General features: G+C 37.8%; 1 protein-coding gene across 6 annotated transcripts in view; it reads right to left on the reverse strand.

Annotated features, from left to right (window-relative positions):
* Positions 1–20,687, reverse strand: part of GRID2 (glutamate ionotropic receptor delta type subunit 2) — a 679,709-nt gene that overhangs the window by 101,583 nt on the left and 557,439 nt on the right. For all 6 annotated transcript variants that reach the window (XR_004148251.3, XM_021550296.4, XM_021550297.4 and 3 more), the window contains one exon: positions 19,431–19,743. Coding sequence is in view for 5 of the 6 variants with exons in the window: in XM_021550296.4 (XP_021405971.3) it covers positions 19,431–19,743 (313 nt within the window). In the remaining variant the exon portion in view is untranslated. The remainder of the gene's footprint in view (positions 1–19,430; positions 19,744–20,687) is intronic.

Genomic DNA, 20,687 nt, shown 5'->3' on the forward strand with positions numbered 1-20,687 from the left:
CTAGTAATGGAAATAGACTTCTACATCTCAGAACAAAAGCAGCCAAAGGAAAATCTTACAATGTTCTTTCCTTAGAGATTTTATCTACAAATCTTAATTAAGTTTTCTTTTCATTCTGGGGAACGTAAAGTCAAAAAATCCCATCAAACCACAATTACTTTTCACAGTTCTGTAGGCAGGCAGATGCTCGTGATAACCATATGTATTTGTACAATTTGCTGCAAGTGAACTTGGACATGCAGTAAAAAAAAAAATCACACGTATTGAAGAAGAAAGCAAGCATTGTTTTCTATTGCTCTAGTTGCTTTCCTTTAAAATCCAGCTGCCATGTAAACAGAACAGGAGCAGCAATTAAGCCTCCCAGGATGAGCTGCAAACTATTGATTGTGTGACGAGAACCGAGTAATGCAAGCAATGAAAAGCAGCAGTTTTTATTCAAATAGCTGCCCCAAAACACACTAGTTTGGCGTATTTGCAAGAGCTCTTTCTGTTTTAGACATATATAAATCTCAGATTTTTAGATGAAGGAAAATGTTAATTTTTAAAAATCCCCCCTTTGTCTGCTATGTTTTGTCACAGCTACAGGTAACTAAGGGGGGATAGGTGAATGCAGCAAACACCCACAGTCTACTGCTCAAGATGTTCACCCTTTTCCTCTCCCTTTACACTCAGTAATTGGAGAGGCTGATACGGTTTTTTGAGGTAGGTTTCTGCTAGGCAAAATCTTATGATGATACAATGCCTGGGATTTGCAAAAGCAATTTGTTACCAGTTCAATCATCTGTAGATAGTTTGTTTTGTACGTACGTAAAAACCCCTTAATATTTCCAAAACAAGTAGGTTTAAGGGAATACAAAATACAATTTGTATTCCAAGAACAAATAATTTTCACTTATTTACAGAAACTGGATGTATATTCAGTGCTGTCTATTAAGGATGCTCTTATTGCTTTATTCAGAATTTTTCTTACCTATATAAAACACTGGGAACTCTGCATTGCCATAGAAATTTGAAACTTCTTTCCTGCATCAGTGATGGGGAATTGTACCATATGTTAAATAATAATTGACTCCATTCATTTATACTTTTGGTATATAAACACTCAAATCCTTTGCCTTTTGAGAATTCCAGAACTGGCAGATAAAATTTCTTACACATAAAGAGCTGGAAACAAGTTTTCTTTTATTTCCAAGATGCCATGTAATCATCTGAAATAAGAATCTACTAATCAGATTGGGAAATACTATTTCAGTCTAAGGATTATCAAAAATGAGCACTAACTTCAGCATCTGAAGTTTTGGGTTTGTATGCTGGATGAATTTTAAATTACTTTTAATAGAGTATTTCTACTTTACAATGTCTTTTGCAATGTCTTTTACGTACTTATTTAAAAATGATTTTTTAATAAAATGAAAAGAGCAATTATATTAATTTACCAGAAAAGGCTGTTTGTCCTTTTAACTTTCAGGTGTCAATCCCTGCAGATAATCCTCACACTTAATTGAAATAGCTAGTGTGATTGAGAAGAAGCCAGTGATATTTTCGATATCCTTGCATATTCATTTTTCAGCTTAATGATTAAAATTCTGAAATTCTCACATTTTTGAATTGAAATTAAATGTCAGAAGAGAGAGGACCATTGAAACTCACACACTTGCATTCTGGTTCAAGTGAGGATGCAAGTGAACATGAAAGCCACTATAGATCCCTCAGCCACAGCATTCCCTTCTGTCCACACAGCTTTCCCATACTTCAGTAAGATTGTCCACACTATTCACTGTTACTTTTTCCTTTTCCCTCCCATGTTAAAAATAGACTTTAAACCACATGAATGCTGGTTAGCCCAAGTGCTTTTATTTCATCCAGGTGTTTGTTCCTAATTCACAATTGTTCCTTGTTTACCAGAAGTCAATAAATGAAGCTTGAGGACAAAGGTTGTACTAATGTACAATAAACATATACCAAAATAATTCCTCATTCCTCTAACAATTTGTGCACTGAAGCTTCTTAAACCATCATTTCTAAAGCAGGGCTGACACCAAACTGCCTAAGTGCATGAATTTTTTGAAGCAAAACAGGCAGTGTTATGAACAAAATAGCCTGGCTGGGATGCTTGGCTCAACTAAGTACTGACATTGAAATGTTAATTAGCCAATTGCTCCTGGGAATCACCTATAACCCCACCCACACTAGGACCGGGATGCAAAATAATCCAGTGGAATCATGGGAGGGGGTTTTGGGGATGAAAAACACCCCTAAATGAAAAACATGGGCACAGTGGAGGGGGCTGGACGGGTGTGCTGGTTGAGGAAAAGGGAACCCCATCCCTAGTTTGTGTTTGATCTGTCACCATAACCTGCAGAGGACCAGACTGGACTGGGCTGTGGGAAGCAGGCACAAGGAATCAGACACTCTTCCTGGCGTTACCAGGAGGGAAGGAGAGGGATAGCTGCTGCTGGACCTCGGCAGCAGGCTCTGCACATCCCCCCACCCTTTGGCTACCAGTGTGCCAGGAGGAAAGGAGAGAGGACGGTCTGCTGGGACTTTATATACAGACTGGACACCTCTTCACCTCCAGCTACCAGTGTGCCACAGAGACTCCAGGGACAGACTGCGTGCTTTCTCACCCTTCGGCTACCGAGCTGACTTTTTAATAAAGAGCTGAACATTAATAAAGGCATAGACCCCGTTCATTTCAGGCAGGGTACTCCACCTTTCTCAGTAAATGAAGAGAAGAAAAATCAAAGGAGATCTTTTACCACCATGGTACCATTTCTTTGGCATCTGTTAGGAGACTTAATGTGATACAGTCTTGTTCCATTGTATCTCTGCTAAAACACTTCCTGCACCATAGCAGTTCACCTTAAGAAACCTCTTTATTCTCCCCAGTTTTGTTTCTGGGGATAAAACTTTATGAAGTTTTCTTTCAGTCCCAATCCATATCTTCTCAGTGCAGAAGAGTACCAGGTGACTCAGGAGAGCAACAATCACTGCTTTTCCATTAACATTACCATGACAGAGAGCAACAAACCTAAAAAAATACTAAACTCGACTTTAGTGTGCAGGAGGGACAGGCATTCAAACCTCCCTGAGCTCTGCCTTCCAAGATGTAGGATGAGTTTCAGGTGCATTAACATCTTCATGTATCACACCATGTTCTAGTTACAAGAGGCTGCTTACAGGACACACAGCACAAAGCAGGACGGAGCCAAATACATGGAACAAATCTTTGCCTGCTGCTGTCTTTCATACCATACCAGCAAAGCTGAGTAACCCCTAATGGCAAAGGGGGACACCTGTGCAGTGCAGACACAAGTTGATGACCAGAATTCTATGACACCTCATTTCTTATAGCAGAATTCACCAGTGGAGGTCAGCACACTGGTTGTGGTTACAGAAAAACCTCTGCTCTTGGGGCATGATGAGCAGCACCTAAAAGTACTGAGCCCCACTCATGAAACAAATGGAAATCATAGAAGACAGCAGTCCAGGAGTTTCTTTGTCACATTAAGAGACAGACCTCAAAGGACTACAGATGCAATATTATTATAGCTTATTATTGTGGTCTTTCCAAAACACCTGCAGTACAGTATAAGGCAGCACAAAATTCCACTACCTGTATATTACCTACATTGTGGCTACATCTCCCAATATAATTAATCTGATCTGTGATGGGAGCTAAAATCACTTGGAAAAATTGAATCTGCCTTTAAAATTTTCAGATTGCATGTGCAGTAAGGGAAAGATATTTTCCAGAGTAAACGGAACAAAAAAAAAAAATCTATCTTATAGGGAGTTTTCTTAAAAAGTTGTATTACTGTAGAAGTCACAGTGAAAAAAATTACTTTTAGTCTTCCCACTCTCATCTAATGCAGCTCTTCTTCATCAATCCTAGACCATTTTAATGCTCGCCTACTTCAGATGACAGGCTTAGACAGTAACTTATCTTATAAATTTCTGTTTATTCCCGTTTCTTTCCAAGTGCTTCAAGCTAAACAAAAGTCAGGAAAAAGAATGCATTGTCTTGATAATGTAAACAATAGAATGCATAATTATGACAAACTTAAATACTAGGGTAACACTCAACTTAGAAGACAAAATGCTAAACTACACAATTACCATACACATTTTTACTTAAAAAAATTATTTTCCCTCATTAATATTCAGTTTCAAGGTTTCATGTCAAAAATCACAAGAGAGGATTACAGGCAAGAAGAAGGAATGAAAACACAGGACAAATGGGCAAAATAGGGAAATTCAGGATCACAGCCTGGTAAAATCTTGCTATTTTATAATTCTGGATTAAATTTGAAGAATTCAAAATGCATAGGCACTTTTTCCAGACATCTTGTTCTCAGGATTTGTCAATTGGTTGCCTGAAGAAAAACTGCAGTGAGCTGAGCTTCTGTGTAAGGAGTTTTCCAGATAATTTAAAGAACCATGAAAAATATGTTAATTGTGACTGCTTTGTTGAGGAACTGTAATGTTATCAAAATTAAAACCAAGAATCTCAACTGTGCTTGGAAAAAAAAGGTGAAGAGATAATAGGGTGGGTTATCTGGGGACAGATTTTGATTCTGTTTTTTCCTACAAAAATTCTGTCCACATTCAGTGAATTATTGGCCTTTGGTAAAAAAGCACAAAGGGCTTGGGAGCTGTCTGCAATTTAGCCTTTAGCCTGTTAGAACAGTCACATAAATTATACTGTGCATCTGCAATTTCCATAAATAAAAAGGTGCAGATTAGAGAAACAGAGGTGCCTGTTGCAAACAGTTTAGATCAATGTCTTCTGTTTTCTTTGTGAAAGAGACATTAATAGTGCTTGTAAGGGAAGTAGTTTGTGTTAACAAAGAGGAAAAGGTATTTTATATTTCTGCTTTTTATTGCCGCAAGAAACAAAACCTAAAGTTTGACTGAGCTCTGTGATCTTTGCAAAACTGCAAAGCAGAACTCTTCAAAGGCAGAATCTTTCAGAGCATTAGATATTGCTATTGTTCTGCTAAAAACTTTCCTGATAATATAAAATCTCACCTACTTTCAATTGGAAATATTCAATTCAGTATAGGACAAAAAATATTTTACAGTCAATGAAGCCTATACTTATTTCTACCAGCTGTGAAGTAAATGCAGCTTGGAAGTTGTCGGGAAATTTCTCATCATGAATTTTTCTTCCCTTATTTTCATTTATTTAATCTATCCTTTTCCATTCTTCCTTGAACTTTACTTGTATTCATCCATAACATTTAAGCTGGCATGCCATAACCTGAGCTTGTAATATTCCATTTTGTGCTGAAGTTGACACTCACTGACCACAGCAGGCACGGCGAATGATTCCACAGGAGAACGCAACTCTTTGGATTGGTTATGCCTTCCAAATAAGCTTGTAAATCAGTGGCTGAACTTTCAATCCTTGCACACCTTGGCAGATTGCAGGGGTTTAAGAGAGGAGAAGGAACTGATCATGAGGCAGGGCTGGCAGCCAGACCTTACAAGGTGTGGAGAAGTTTGAGAACCAGCTATAGTTTTTACTCACCACACCACCTGTTCCTCCTGTAGCATTTGGCTTGTATTAAAATGTAGTGATTTAAAAACAAAAAAATTATATATAAAAAGAGACATTCAAATAGTTTGCTTGACACATGAAACATTTCTTCAGAGAAAGAGCAGTGCATCTATGTATTATTACTATGCTGTGAAAATACTCCAAATATATTAGGAACTGTTCTTTGAGTTCCTTGGAAATAGTAGGATTGGAAGGGATCCAACTTTCTTTTTATTTACCAAAGCAATTATAAAAGTTTTCATCAGATCCCAAAGATAAAGCTTTCTTTTTTTATAATAAAATAGTAAAAGTAATGTGTAGTCTTTTTTAATGGTTATATCTTTTGAAATTGTTAAAATTTTGAAATTGTTAAGTCTTTGATCTTGTTACATCCAGATATTAAGATTGAAGAAAAACTTGAATTGAAGGTTCAATTTGGCCTTTAGGTTTACAATAAGTTCTTTTGGTCATCTTTCTAAGACCTGCCCAATGTTCTAAGACTCAAGTCAGCAAACAGAAATCTTGGAAGCTACACAGCAAACTCTCATAACTGCTTGGGTGAAATTTGTTTGAATTTGCTGTTTTTAAACTGAATTATGGTAGTACTGCCATTTAAATTTCACTACACAGAAAGTATTTAATTAGCTTTTTTTTTCACAAGCACAGAAGAGAAATATTTATTGCCTTTCTGTCATAATTATTTTGAATAGTATTACCTTCACCTAATGCACCAATAAAATTAAGGTTTCTCTATCTCCTAATAAAGTTTTCAGCTCCCTCCTTCCTGTTGTTCTCAGCTCTGCCTCACCTCTGGGTACACTTTCTCCCCAGGTCATTTTTTTTCTGAAGTGTGTAGCATTGAACACTTTGTGTTCCTTTTCCTTTCAATATGCTCTACCTGTGTATTCTAGATACTTTAGCATGGCCAGCTGGAGGCTTGAAACACACCTCTCAGCCTGCCTGTCCCTTTTACATCATATTTTCCCTTATGCATCACAGAGATGCTCTACAGGAGCTCCACTCCAGTGTGATTTGGTGGCCTGCAGCAGAAACTCTCCCATCTCATTTTGTGCCCCAGCCATTAGCAGACAGCCACACAAAAAAGACCAAGATCAGTTCTTTCCAAATTTTCAACCTCTGAAATACCTAATCCATTCTGACATAGTGACACCTTCTTCCCCTTTTACCCACCTTGTCCATCTGGCTTTCAATATTTCCAAGTGTTCCTACCAGATTTCAGAAACGCCATGAAGATCAACTCTGTATTTCTAACTGTTCTTGTTTATTATTCAGATTTCTCCTGCTGCTCTGTAGGCAATTAAAGAATGACTTCACTTTGTTCTTTGGTGCTCTGATTAATTTTTTGCCCCTTAATGTCTTATTTCTGAACTAAACAATCACTGACTCTTGCCATTTGTTGTTGTTAGTGTAATGATCCCCTGACTAATCCCATTATATTTCTGCTGGAAGATTGTTTTCTTTCAGCTGGGTGGGAAGCACTGTCCTCATTGCACTCCCAGAAGGGAAGCAATGATGCACAAAAGAAAGCTCCCCTCATTTATTTCTCCCCTTTATGTGACAGGGAGAAAATCTGAAACCATCATTCCTCTCCTTCAGGCTTATTTCAAATCACTCCTAGTTATCTGAAATCTGTGAAGGAGTTTCAGAAGCTGCATCTTATACATGTAAAGATCCTTATCAGCAGCTCTGGAAGCCAGCTAACCTGACAGTGTATGCACAACTTTGTGGAGGCAGATGTAGGCTTTCCCCAAACTCCTGCCGACGAGGCCAGGCACCAGGTAGTTCCAATCTGAAAAAGAGATTACCGTGCTACCTTGTCACCCTCTGTTACTGCTGGCCAGCAATCACCTCCAAGCCACATCTCATATCTTGAAAACTCCCTCTGAAAATCCTCCATTTGCTACTGCTGTGTAGCTGTTTGGATGTGCCTTTGGCACCTGACTCACACACTAAGGCTCATTGCTCAGCTCTGTTTTCTCATTAATAGGAAAAGATTACCTATGCTGAGATTTCAAATGCTGGGACTAATCAAGGACCAGTGGCAGTGCCACAAAAGCCCTCATCAAGTTACAGCCCAGAGAACCCATCTCTAAATCTGGTCAGAGGGCCTTGACATATGACCTGATGGACAAATGGAAATATCCAAAAAGTTGGTGAAATGCTTGCTCATAAATTATTTTGCTTAAAATACAGGTTATTTAGTCATATTCTTTGAAAATATCCTCTCTGAAGCTAGAAATTCCTCCAGCATCAAGGAAAGGGTCAGTGCTACCCAGTACAAAGCATTTCAGGCTACTACAGCATTGCTCAACACTGGATTAGCAACCTACTGTGTTTGTAAGTCCCTGCTATGTCTATTACCAAATTACTTTTCCATCAGTCTTCAAATACCTGCCTGCCTAACTTGCTGTGTCTACTGTAAAAGCTTCATTCTAGTAACAGAGGGCTAATCATTTGGCCACCAGGCTCCCTTGGAAAATTCTGCCAAGATACTGCAGGAACTGTCAGACACCCTTGAGTACAATTTTGTTTGAAAATTAATCTATTTGCAGCAGCCTGTCAGATGCACCACTTCACTATATGCTCCCCTTTTCTCCCTGAGTATAATTAATACACAACAGTAGTTAGAGGCACTAGGAAGATGAAAAATAATTTGCGACAATAGTGTCCCTAAGGGCAAACCAAGGAGGGCATCCAGAGACAACATACCTTTAGCTAAGTGGGAGCTGTAACTACAAAGGTCAGCTTTAGCTCTGTCTAAAGCCTCAGGTGCTGATCACACTCCTTTTATAATGCTCACCATTTCCACTAAGCTGTGACTAGACAGTGCAGGATTCAACTTCAGAACAACCTAGATAGAACTGTGCTCTGCTGCTACTTTTAAAAGCTACTGTGTCTTTAAAATTACAAAACTTTTCCATAAACCAAACTCTATTCCTCCTAAAAAGTATCATCAGGTTTGCAGAGAGAAAGCATAGAATGAAAACAGAGAAAATTTGTTTTATGGGAGAAGCAATAGCAAGCCAAACCCAAAATTGAATGGACTTTCTGAAAGGCTATTTTAAACAGAAATTCAAGCCTCTATCAAAAAGGAGAGCAGTACAATGACAAAATTTTAAACTTACTTTTTCTATTCATAAATTTTTAGCTAAACCCCAAACATTTAAATATATACTGAAAGTATAAAAAGGGTCTAATAACTACATTCGAGTAGAATATTATCCAATGTGATAATAAAAAGTCTAAACTCTTTTCAGCTGAGCTGAGATTCCAATTTTCTGCATCACTAGCAATGATAATGTTACACAAATAGTGTTCAATCATTAAATTAATTCCCATTAAATCAATGTCCTTAAAGGCCAAACAGTCCTTTAATAATTACCTGATTAAAGTGATGTTAGCATAACATATTAGGAATAGTATATTTATAATTCCCTTCACAACAATAAATAGTTTCTTTCCACCCATCTTGCTGAAATGGTGGCAATAATGCAAAAGTTGGGAAGGGAAACCATTGTATCACCATTTAGCAAATGGCTGTGCTCTAGTTTCTCCTGGTGTCTGTGATGCTTTAATTACACACATTAATCAGATTTTCATTCCTATTATGTAGTATTTACAGGATCAATCTTCAAGAACTATAGGAATCAATTCCTGGATTTTAGGTCTAGACCCACAAGCTTAATGACTTATTTCAGATATTAACAATTTTGCACTGGTCACTTTCTGTTTTTCTGTAGAAATAACAAAATATATTTTCGCCTGCAAATCAAAGTTCACAAGAGATAAAAGAAAAAATAGCAAACATTAGTTTGCATTAATATAGTGCCAATACATTGTATTGACTTGTGCAACATTATCAGAGAGGACATGAGTAGCCTTTACAGTGCTTCTAAAAGTTCTGGAAAATATATCACAAAGTATATTTTGTTTTTCTCCTCTGCTGCCACCACAAAAGAGGAGCAATGACTGCAACTAAAATGAAAATGGAGGCATCCACTAATATTTGGTGAAGTTACTGGGAGCCCTTAGATTAATTAGTACTAGTCTTATACTACAAGTCTTGATATTTGAAAGTGTATCTTTTGATACCTGTAACTGTGACCACATTGGAACTGAGGCTTGCTGTCCACCTCTCATGAATCAGTTGGCCAAAATATACTGTAAAAATACTGTTGAAATGCATTGGCTTATTAGAAGACTTATCAGGGTTTCAAATTTAATTTTGGGGTTACCAAATATAGGACCATTCAATTACATAATCATAAATAACTGTGCAATAAGCCTAGCAATTTTACCAACAGCTCTTTGCAAAACAAAACAAAACAACCAGAAAACAAACAAACAAACAAAACTCTGATCAGATAATTCTTTGTTGCCACTTTCAAAATATAGGTCAATAATTCTACAAAATATAATTACTAATATACACACACAGAGAAGAACACAAATTAGAGCTCAATGGGCATTTTTAAGAAACACAAGGAGCCTCTGGGGATGCTCCTCAGGAGCCCTGTGATGAGATTTGAGCTTTTAAGATGGCACTTGATTGCATGCCGGTGTAAAGGCACTATTTGCAGCCACTGGGAAGGCATCAAAGTGATATATGCTTGCTATTATTTTAGAGGATATTGGCACTGGATCTTAACAAATAACCTTGCACACTGGCAATGTTTAGATCAGATTTCAAGAGATGCTGAGACCAAATCTCTCACTTACTAATGGCTGGATTCAAACACTGTGAAGCCTCAAGCAATCAGCCACAATTATAATCTCTGGTACATATTCATAAGTGGCTGAGGAGATGATGTGTGTGTTACTGTCACATACAGTTTGCTTAGTGTAGTCTTCCTGCACTGCTGACAGGGTTGTATGTAGCACCTTCAGGGACAGCAGCAAGAACTGTGCACAATGGACTGAAAACAGACCATCTGTATGTAAAATTAACATTAAGCTGAACAATGTAATTAATGAGGTATTAAAGTGTGGCTTTAGCAAAGAGCCTGTCAGACAGGGCATTATGAAAATGAGGGAGAGAGTTCCCTTTGGCTGAAACTGAGCAACTGTGAACTAAGCAAAGCACAAAACAATGTGGTGTGACCATAAGGACAAACATTCCAGTACAGCCCTCACATCTTTTGACAAGCAGTTTTCCCCATAATCCTTTTACCTCTACATGATTCTGTGACTCAAGATTTAGGGGATGAAGGGAATGTAAAAAAAGGATTACACACCACAAAATATGGTTTTGCTTGAATTTTTAAAGAATTATGATCTGTTGTATAAATCTGTTCTTCCAAGTTTTCCAAGCATCCATCAGTACAGAGTGGCCCCTGACTACTTCAGAGGCAAGTGAATCACAGGCATCTCAGATACCTTAGCTCAGTTTTCCTGTCACTAATTCTAGTTATCCTTTAAATTTCAGAATGCCTCTCTCCAATGAACTCCTAACCTTATAGAATTCAATCATCACCAGTGCAGGAGCACTGATTATGTTCCTAAATAGCAAGTTTTAAAATTTAGACTAAAATTCCACTTCAGATACATCCTGCAATGTTGTTATCAAAGTGATCTCTAAAACTCAGATGACCTAATGTAGTATTATGACAGTGAATAGAGGACAGAATGAAATTCTCATTCTTTTAAGTTTCACACAGAAAAATGCTATAATGACATTTATTGATGAAAATCACTAATATGAATGCTTATGTTTGAAAGAGGAATAACCTGGTTTTCACGGCAAATCAGCTATCACCCTGCTTAAGATCACAATTCATGTTTTTCAGAAGTAAAAAGGGACTTCAAAGGTGACTTTACAGGATAGTGAGGATTTTCCTCTTTGGGGATATAGAAATAAAAGAAGCCATTGTAAGAATGAGGTACATGCTTATGGCTAGAAATGTTCTATTAGCAAGTATATCTGGGCATGAACAACGAACACCCCACTCAACAGATTTATTATCACTGCTCCTTCACAGCCTGTTTGCAGATGATTTTCTTTCCCCTTCATCTCTACATTTATTCTGTCCTAGTGTGGGGCAAGACAAGACTTCAGTCAAAACCACCCATGTTCCTTCATCTCCCTTTTGCCTGATAGGTGAGGTAATGGTATTTTTAACCCAGTCCCAACCCACTAACTTCAAAAACACTGAAGAGGTGAACTTCTACTTTAAGATCTTTCCCTCCTCTACTGCCAGTGGAAGGATAAAAATTAAGCAGCAGGAGATTCCTACAACAGAATGCTGCTATAATGAAGGTAATCCCCTTAATTTGCATGCTGGGAAGCTGACTAGATTTAAAAAAATACAAACAAAGCCCCCTGACAGCCCTCATTCTACTATATATGCTGAGACGCCTCCTTCCCCTCAACAATCAGGGAAAGGAAAAGGTCAGTTTAAAAAATAATTTGATAGCATTTTTTGTTTCCTTTATATATTAATTTTGGTCTACTCCTTTTATAAACACTTCAATATTACAAGAGGTCTGAGGAAAGAAACCCTCATCTGCTGAAGAAGGGAGACTTTCTGCCAGCAGCTTAAAAACCTCTGGTTCTCCTGTCTTTACAACTTTCAGGCAATTTCCCTGGCACCTACCCACCAGTTGATGCTGTGAAGTGGCTCTGCATGGGTGGATGCAGAATGGCACAGCTGTTGCAGAGGAGGGACTCCTCACAAAGCAGAAAAGCAACAGAAAACTACTGTGGGTTCCCTCTAACACCCATGTTTGTCTGGTGCCTTGGATGTCCTCAGCTGAAAAAGGCTGATCAGTTTGCAGATGAGACTGCTGGCATCCCAAGCAGAGGGGGAGTATTTTTAATAAAGCTAAAACTCATTTCTTACTTCCTCCCTACTTTAAACAGCTGAAATTGCCAATTTATCTGTAAACTCCTGAGCAGGAATATCAAGTAGCAGGACAAGTAAGACTTACCTCTTCAGCTCCTAAACATATTTGAAGATAAAAAATGGGGGTTCCTCCACACAAGGAACATTCAGTTCCTAAATGGTTTCTCCTTGTTTCCTCAATTAAATGTATATTATACGCAGGTGAACCCTGAAAAGTCAAAACTGGTTACCTAATCTGAATCTAATTTATTAATTCTTTACTCAATTACAGCATGTAGTCACATTAGAAATTACAACAAATAAAGACACAGTTCTGAGTAAAACATTCACCTTAGGATGTTTTTGAAAGAAAAAGAATGATGGACAGATGTCATGACATCCAATTCTACTTTCCTTTTGCCTCGCTTGGTCTTGATCAGGGTTTACACTACAGCCAGAAAGACATTACCTTCTCACAGTCAATCAGAGCTAGCCTTAGGCAGTTTTAAGTTAGTTTTTGGGCTTTCACACTGCCATTTATTCTCCATCTCCTCACAGACAGTGTATCAGACACAAAATCTCTAAGTAGACTGGCTCATGTACCCAGTGCTCTTACTCAAGGAACTATGTGCAGAGAACATGTAGAAATGCAGTATTTAAGATGCCTCTGAGAACTGCCTGAATCTTAACTTCAAATTAGGGGAAAATCCTAGCATATCCCCTGGTGGTTTCACACTAGTGATATCACAGTGCTGCAAACAAATGCCCACACTACTGAACATTTTACTTGGAGCATGGTTACTCCATGGAGCTACAGTTTCAAAAAAAGGCTATCAAATAAACCTCTGAAAGGACACAAAGCTACATCCAAGGCTTACAAAAGAGTACTGCATACATGACAACAGCTCTCAGTAGATACTGTCAGTTCCAGTGACCATTTGTGGTTTTCAAATACATTTGAGACACGGGACACAATTGCCAAAATGTACTCATTTTTGGGTGCTGTCAAGAGGGCTGGCCAAACCACTGAGACATGCAAAAGGAGCTTGGGTACCACAGGGCTGCAGCCCCATTTCAGAGAGGTGGCTTTATGAAGATAAATACACTTACTGATGCACTAGCCCAGATTTAATCCAAATGACATGAGGATTTGGGGGAGGTCATACTTTAAGGTGGAACTATCATGCCACAAATAAATCTGCTGGTGTATGTAGTTTGTTTCCTAGCATATTTGGTATCTGACTTTTCATTTTCCCAGCTCAGTGCTGTGCATTTCAGGCTCAGCAAGTCTGTTCCCCTTGCTACATGAATATGTCAAGACTGGCATCAGTTTGAAGAGCAATTAAAATTGTTAATTAATGAGACTGGTATTTAAGTTTTGCCTTTTATCAGAAGGTATAAAACATGTTTTTATGAAGGAAGATGGGTAACATCTCCATTTTAAAACTAAGGGCTGATATCTAAGACTTTAAATAATGTTTCTGTGGTCAGCCAGCAAATCAAGTGCAGAAACCAAATTAGGAACTAGGTCCCAGTCCTAAAGCCTTTTACTTTATACTGGATCTTTTTTGTATTTCTAAACATACCCTCCCCCCCACACCAATAAATCAGATTTCATCAGGAAATATCACATGTGAAGATATAATTAATTTCTAACAGAATTTTTCCAGAAGAGTCTTCCTCTGAATATTAAATATTTGATTGTTGTACTGTTAATTAAGAGAAAATGTCACTAAGAAAGGATGTTGCTACAGCATAATGGTTTCCTGCTGATAGGGATATGCCAAGAGTGAGATAAGCAAGATGGAGTAATTTATTAAGCAACAGCAGACTCCAGGCAGTGCGTTTCAGGAGGATTATATCACACCTTGGGTGGTAATACAAGGAAGAAGACTAAGAATTCCGAGCAGCTTTAACCATCTGAGAAGTATTATAATGACTTTGAAGTGCCAAAGCTTGGAGGCTGTTTTATTGCTCCTATGAAATGTAATTTACTCAAGGCAAACAGTAAGATTTGCTCATTTACCAGGTATTATCAGCATAATTGGCCATTACTGACACCACTGATGACCAATCAAAACCTCCAGTTGTGACCAGCACTTTAAACAAATATAAGGGGATAAAAAAATGGCCCACCAGTGGTGCTTTAACAGCATCCATTTCATAACTTTTCTAGGTTAAGCAAGTGTATTAAGATCTCTGAAGAAAATTATATTTTTGCAGCTAATACTTCAAGCGCTCATTATCCTATGGTCAAATTCTATTTATAAAACTATAATGAATGTTTGTTTTGTTGCAATCACTAAGAAGTGATTAAATCTTGAATGATTCAGCCATTTAAAAGATATTTTCTATTACACCAAAAAAAACCCAAACCCAAACAAAACAGAGCCTTGCATCTTTACCTGCATAATCTAAAATCCTGCCAGGCCAATCCAGAAATACTTTCTCTCACATAAAAATTCAAAGCAAAATGAGCAAAGTGTGATAAGATAGAAAGTATGTATTTTATAGCATCTTTCATATCAAATACTAAACATTGTCGTTTTCTCTAACTTCATTATTTTTTCAACATTCCATTGAAATCTATTATACTAAGTTATCTCACCACTGAATTCTGAAGCAAAATTTGAGAGGCTGCCTTCAAAACACAATCCCCAAAAACAGTCTTCTACAAGTCCTTGGTAAAATACTATGCAGCATTTTACTTGCCTCAAAAAATTTTATTATACAGAAAGGGTTGGCAGTAACTCTAGATCATGAACTTTTGTTTCTTAAATCATTGATTTTCTCCAGTACTGGTGAGAGCAGAGTGCTCCCTAGAGCATTTTGTAACAAAAGCCCCTAATAGGAAGCTAATAGAAAACCTTCAGGAGATTAAACTAGGCTCTCAGCAAGTAGAAAAGCAATCAGACATAGCAACTTGATTCAGCTGATCTTGATGAAGATTTTAGTTTTTAGTTTTAGTTTTTACAACCCCCAAATTTATTCTCTGAGAATTCATATAGCAGGCTCCCTATACTGGCATATTTTAATAAGGGCAAAATTTGAGCGAGTAGCAACAATATCTTGGCTAAAGAGAAGGTTGTATAGAGTAGCACAAAAGCTGAACAAAGTCTACAAAATATATCATTATTCATATATCACTCAGACTCTCTGAAGCAGAAAGGGACCTTGTCCTTTTCTTGTCCCTTGTCCCAAAGCAGGGCTCACTAGAGCCAGATTTCTGTCCAATTGTGAAAGATAATATTCAAAATAAGCAAAATGAGGAGCTTTAGCCACTTAGTTTTCTAGGATGAGCAAAAGGAAAAATACAAATTCAGAAGCCATGACACTAAACTTCAACACAACTGCAATCCTCCACAGTCTGAATCGATGAGTTTTCTTCATCTTTAGATGAATAGACAACTCAGAGACAACAGATATTATCTTAATTACTCATGCCTGAGTTTTGACTTCAGAGTCAGAAGCATTTGCTTTTAATATAACCCACAGCAGCATGTCTAAGATCACCTAAAAATCTTTAAGTAGTCAGAATATATTGCAAATTCAGTGGGTATATTGGGTAGGAAGCCAAAGCATGTCAGTGCACTGCCTGCTCTTTTTTTTTTTTATTTTTATAATGAAGTGCTTGAGCACAGAATAAAAAACTCCCTTTGCATTTTATACACTTTTATATTAATTGAATTATATTGCAGCTTTATCCTCATATATCTTAAAAAAATTATGTCAACTATTTTGGCTGATCTCAATAATGAATGAATGTCAAATAAAAAAGGAAACTTAAAATATATCTCCATATTACCAGTCTCAAAATGGTGCCTAGAGTGGTCACTGAAATATGGAGGTAAGAAAGTGAAAGCCAAGTTCAAGACCTAACTTTAAGTGATACAAGTAGCAGTCACATTAAATTTCAGTCTGCCTTTATGGAAGCAACTAAAAATATTTAAATTTTGTAACTGAGTATGACAGTAATTATAGATCTGCCTTAAAAACCATTGGATTGATCTGTGTTGACTTTTGCCTATAGACAGTGACACAGTATTTTTCTTTGGTGTTTCAAGAATTGAAAAAGGTCGAAACTTTTTTAATAGCATTTGAACGAGACATCAGAGTCAAGACTGAACAAAAATAAAAAGGGACACAGTGAACTAAAGCTACTTGCTGAAATCTGCCAAGTTTTTAACTATTTCAGAAGGAATGAGCTCTTTGTTTCAATCATAATAGGTAATGAATTTCCTTAAAGAATGAGTTGTATTTTTGCAGCAGAGGGCTCTCTTCAGAACCATGGCAGGTCTGAAGCCAGTCTGCATGCTTGCAAATTTTTCCTCTGTCTAGAGGAAAGAAAGAGAAGATGATCCAAAATCACACAAATCACTTGTTAGCCCCAAAAAAAGAATCCAGAACTATCAAAGCACACACAATCTTTGGTTTAAGCTGCTTTGTTTATGTCAGCACAGGGCATAAAAGCATCTTTGGCTCAATGTTTTCATAACAGAAATGAGTACCTTGTCACGCTTTAAATCGCTGCTGAAAGATTTCTTAAGTGAACGTGACAGTATTTGAAATGCCCCATGCTGCTACGCTTAAGATTTGCCAATCATAATTAATAGCAACAGATTTACTATTCCAAAACAAATAAAAGCTGAATGAAGAGATAATGAATGAAAAGAGAGGCAAAATCACCACAATAGCCAGTTACCCTGTCAATGAAAATTATTTTCATATGGCTGTATTCACAAGGATTAGTAAACAATAACACTTCAGCTAACATAGGTTTTGTTATATTCAAATTGAATGTGAAATACAGGCTGGCATTATAAATGGATCTCTTAAATTTCTGAATTCTTCTGAGTCTTTATGTTTTTATCAGTCAGCAAGTGCATTTTGGTATAGATAAGTGTAAGTAAATGTATTTTGGTATAAATTCTTCTCAACGTATTTTGTTTTTTCTTCTAGCTATTTTGGGACAGTTCTGCTTGTTGTTTGAGGGAGAGAAAAACCTATAGATACACGTCTACAGCTTTGGATGCTTTGTACCACCAGCAGGTTTTACTGAGTTGCACCTCATGTGCAACACCTCTTACCACAGGGAGCGGATGCAGATCTGCTCAAATAAATTCTTTTTTTTTCTTTCTTTCTCCCTATTGAATTATGCTACTGTTTCCACCTGGTCCCCCTTCTTTAGGTCTAACTTCATCATCAATTTCATGCTGAATTCAAGATTTCTCTCTAAGCCCTCCTTAAGCATTCATTTTCATTGATTGGTCAAAAAATCCTTTTCTTTTTAAGCTAACTGAGCATCTGTCCAAGGGTTCCCTTGTGGGTTACTATACTGGACCTATGAGTTAGGAAATTTCAGAAAACTAGGCAACATAGGCTTCCTTGGATAAACATGAGGCAAAAAATTCAGGTAACAATTGTTCAGGCTGAGGTGTATAAAACCACTTGTGCCTCCTCTGAACCTTAGCTGGGCAGTCTCCTAAAAAGCTTTTAGGGACTCCTGTTGGGAGTACAGGAGGGATACTCAGGCTAATAAACCTGTGTGGAATGGCTCAAATGTGTGTAGTAAAGAAACTCATTCACAAGCTCTAACCTAAGAGGAAGACAGATGTAATGAGTCTCACTCTGTAGCAGACCAACTGCTCTCTCAGAGTTGGATTTGCTAAACACTTACACTAGGGATATTTTCAACAGAAAGAGAGCTTTATAAACCCATTCACATACACTCAAAAAACTTCCATAGGTCTCATCTACTCTGAGATAAATAACTTTAATAAATAACTTTGGTTTTATTTATTTAAAAAAAAAAATCACAAAAACCCTGAAACTATCTATTCAGTTCTCCTCACTGACTATCACTGCTCAATGAAAATGATAATTTTAAAAGCAATGTCTCTATGCTTATGTGTTTAAAATTACCCCTCTCAAGGAAAGTCTCAGCTTAAGCTTTTCTTCTTGTTTTGGACAGTGACATTATTTTAGCTTTTTTTTTTTTCCATTCTAGGAGCTTCATACTTGATTTTCATAGATACTTCTAGCTTTTATGGATGTCATCCGATTGTTTTGAAAAGAGAATAATGTAATGCTAAATCACACGTTGCCAGTTTTACATAAATATTACACCTTTACCTATAGTGTTCCATCCAAATGCAGGTTAAAAATACAAAGAACCCTCTGCGAGTTTGGGGCTGTTTGGGCCATGGTTCTTTGGAGAGCAGATGCTCTGTGAAATTAAAATAGGTGAACCTGTAGTATCAGCAGTGACTGAGGAACAATTACATGGACAAGCAAGAAGGTGTTCATTCTGTTTTGTTGTCGAGTGTTATTATCTAAACCCCCTTTGTTCTTATATTAAGATGTGTTTTGTTATTTCACTTTGCATTACAACCTCAGCTTGTAGACCAGAATTCTAAGCAGTATATACCCAACCAAGATCTGCAGTCCCTGATGTCTTCAGGATGCATGGTTAAAACTCTTCCAGAAGAGCAACACTGTGAAGGACTTGGGAATATAAGCAGACCTGGGGACCAGCCTGAGCCACACCAGATGCTAGATGGGATTGGGAAAGCTATCAGGTAAGCCAGAGAAGCTTGAATCTAAACATTAGATAGGAAAAGTGAAATAAATCAGAAGAGGGAGGAAAGAATATCAGACACAGTAAGATTGTTTAGCACTGCTGACTGGTCTAAACTTAGTTCAAAATCCAAATCCCAGCATTCTCTGTCTGATTGAGTAAGAACATAGCACTTGCTCATGTTGAATAATTTTCCAGCAACTGATGAAAAATAGTTTTTTTTTACTCAGAGAAAAATCACCTTTCTGTCATAACAAAACAACAAATCACAAGCTAACATGTAGTACTCCGAAATTCTCAGGGCTCCCACATAGGGCAGCTAAATATCTAGGAAATCTTCTAGCACAAGGCTTTCCAGTGCTCCCAGTTCCTTGTGGGCTGTGGGAGGCAGGGGAGGGGAGGGTCTCTACAGCAATGGGGAGGATAAGTAGGTTTTCTGTTGGAGGCAGAGCCTCCCTCTGTCTCTTACCTTGTTGCACAAAGGATCCATAGACAAACCACATGGAGTTGTAGAGAGTTGTGGATGTCATGGATCCCATCTGAAGGCGCGGGGGGTTGAGCCAGTTCAAGAGGTAGACCAGGAGCCCAACTAGGAGCACTGTGCCAGCAATGCAGGCCCACAGGGAGAGGTCAAAGGGGGCCAGGCAGGCAAACATGTCCACTGTCTTCTCTGCCTTGCGCAGCAGCACGCCCACCGAGTAGTCCATGTAGCGCGTTGTGAAGTCCACCACGTTCTCCCTGTCGGGGGTGATGGTGAGGGCAGAGATCCCGATGTCAGCTCTCTGAGGGGAGGAAGAGAAAATAGTGTGCTTAAGTAGGAGCTGCAAAAAAATCACAGCTCCTCTGTGATTTATAGCAGCTAAGCTTAGGGAGAATCAGATGCCAAGACCGAGATCTTCAGCATCATGTATGTGAGCACAGAGAGGTGGGCAAGGCTTGAGCAGGGTAGATCAACCACGTGTCTTAGTTTCTGCAAGCAAACCTCACTTGCTGGACTCCAGCACATCAGCTCTCCTTGTCATTATTGTCCAAGAAATCAAAATAGTACAAACACAGATAATACCTGGAGGATAACTATTTCTTATTTTGTCATTTTTGTCAATCTGGCCTATTAAAGCCATTCCTGCCATTGTGGCAAAAATCAGATTTTGTGCATAGCAGATCAAATCGTAGGAAATTAGTTGCCTCATAGTAGAGCCAAATTTATAAAATATTTTCATTATTTGATGATCATGACAAACGGCTACTACCCTAGAAGCACTTGAAATGCCATAAAATATCAATTTTATCTACAAAATCGAAAATGCAGAAGGGCAGATTCTGCATGCAGTTCCTTTACAATTAATTCCTCTGTATCCTACTGACAAGCAATTCCTCCAGCAGTGCCAATCTGTCCTGCAGCTATGCAGCTAGCCTGGACTCCTGGACTTGCTTTGTGCCACTTCCTTTTTTTTTTTTTTTTTTTTTTTGTAATTTAAAGAACACATTTCACATGAAAAGAGGATGAATAACATTTCTTGATCTAATCATTGTATTTCACAGTATGTATTAGGTCTCCAGGGACACCAGGCACAAGTACAGCAAGTGCTACTTTACTTTTTACAGGTACAATTAGAGCTTCACTGAAAACAAGAAAGGTTATTTAAAACAGACACATGAATGCCATTTTAAAAATACCAAATACTGAGCAATAAGACTGTGAATTCTAGATGTTTAAATATGACAA

Source organism: Lonchura striata, chromosome 4 (genome assembly GCF_050655825.1).
Source record: "Lonchura striata isolate lonStrDom1 chromosome 4, ASM5065582v1, whole genome shotgun sequence".
Taxonomy (NCBI): Eukaryota; Metazoa; Chordata; class Aves; order Passeriformes; family Estrildidae; genus Lonchura; species Lonchura striata.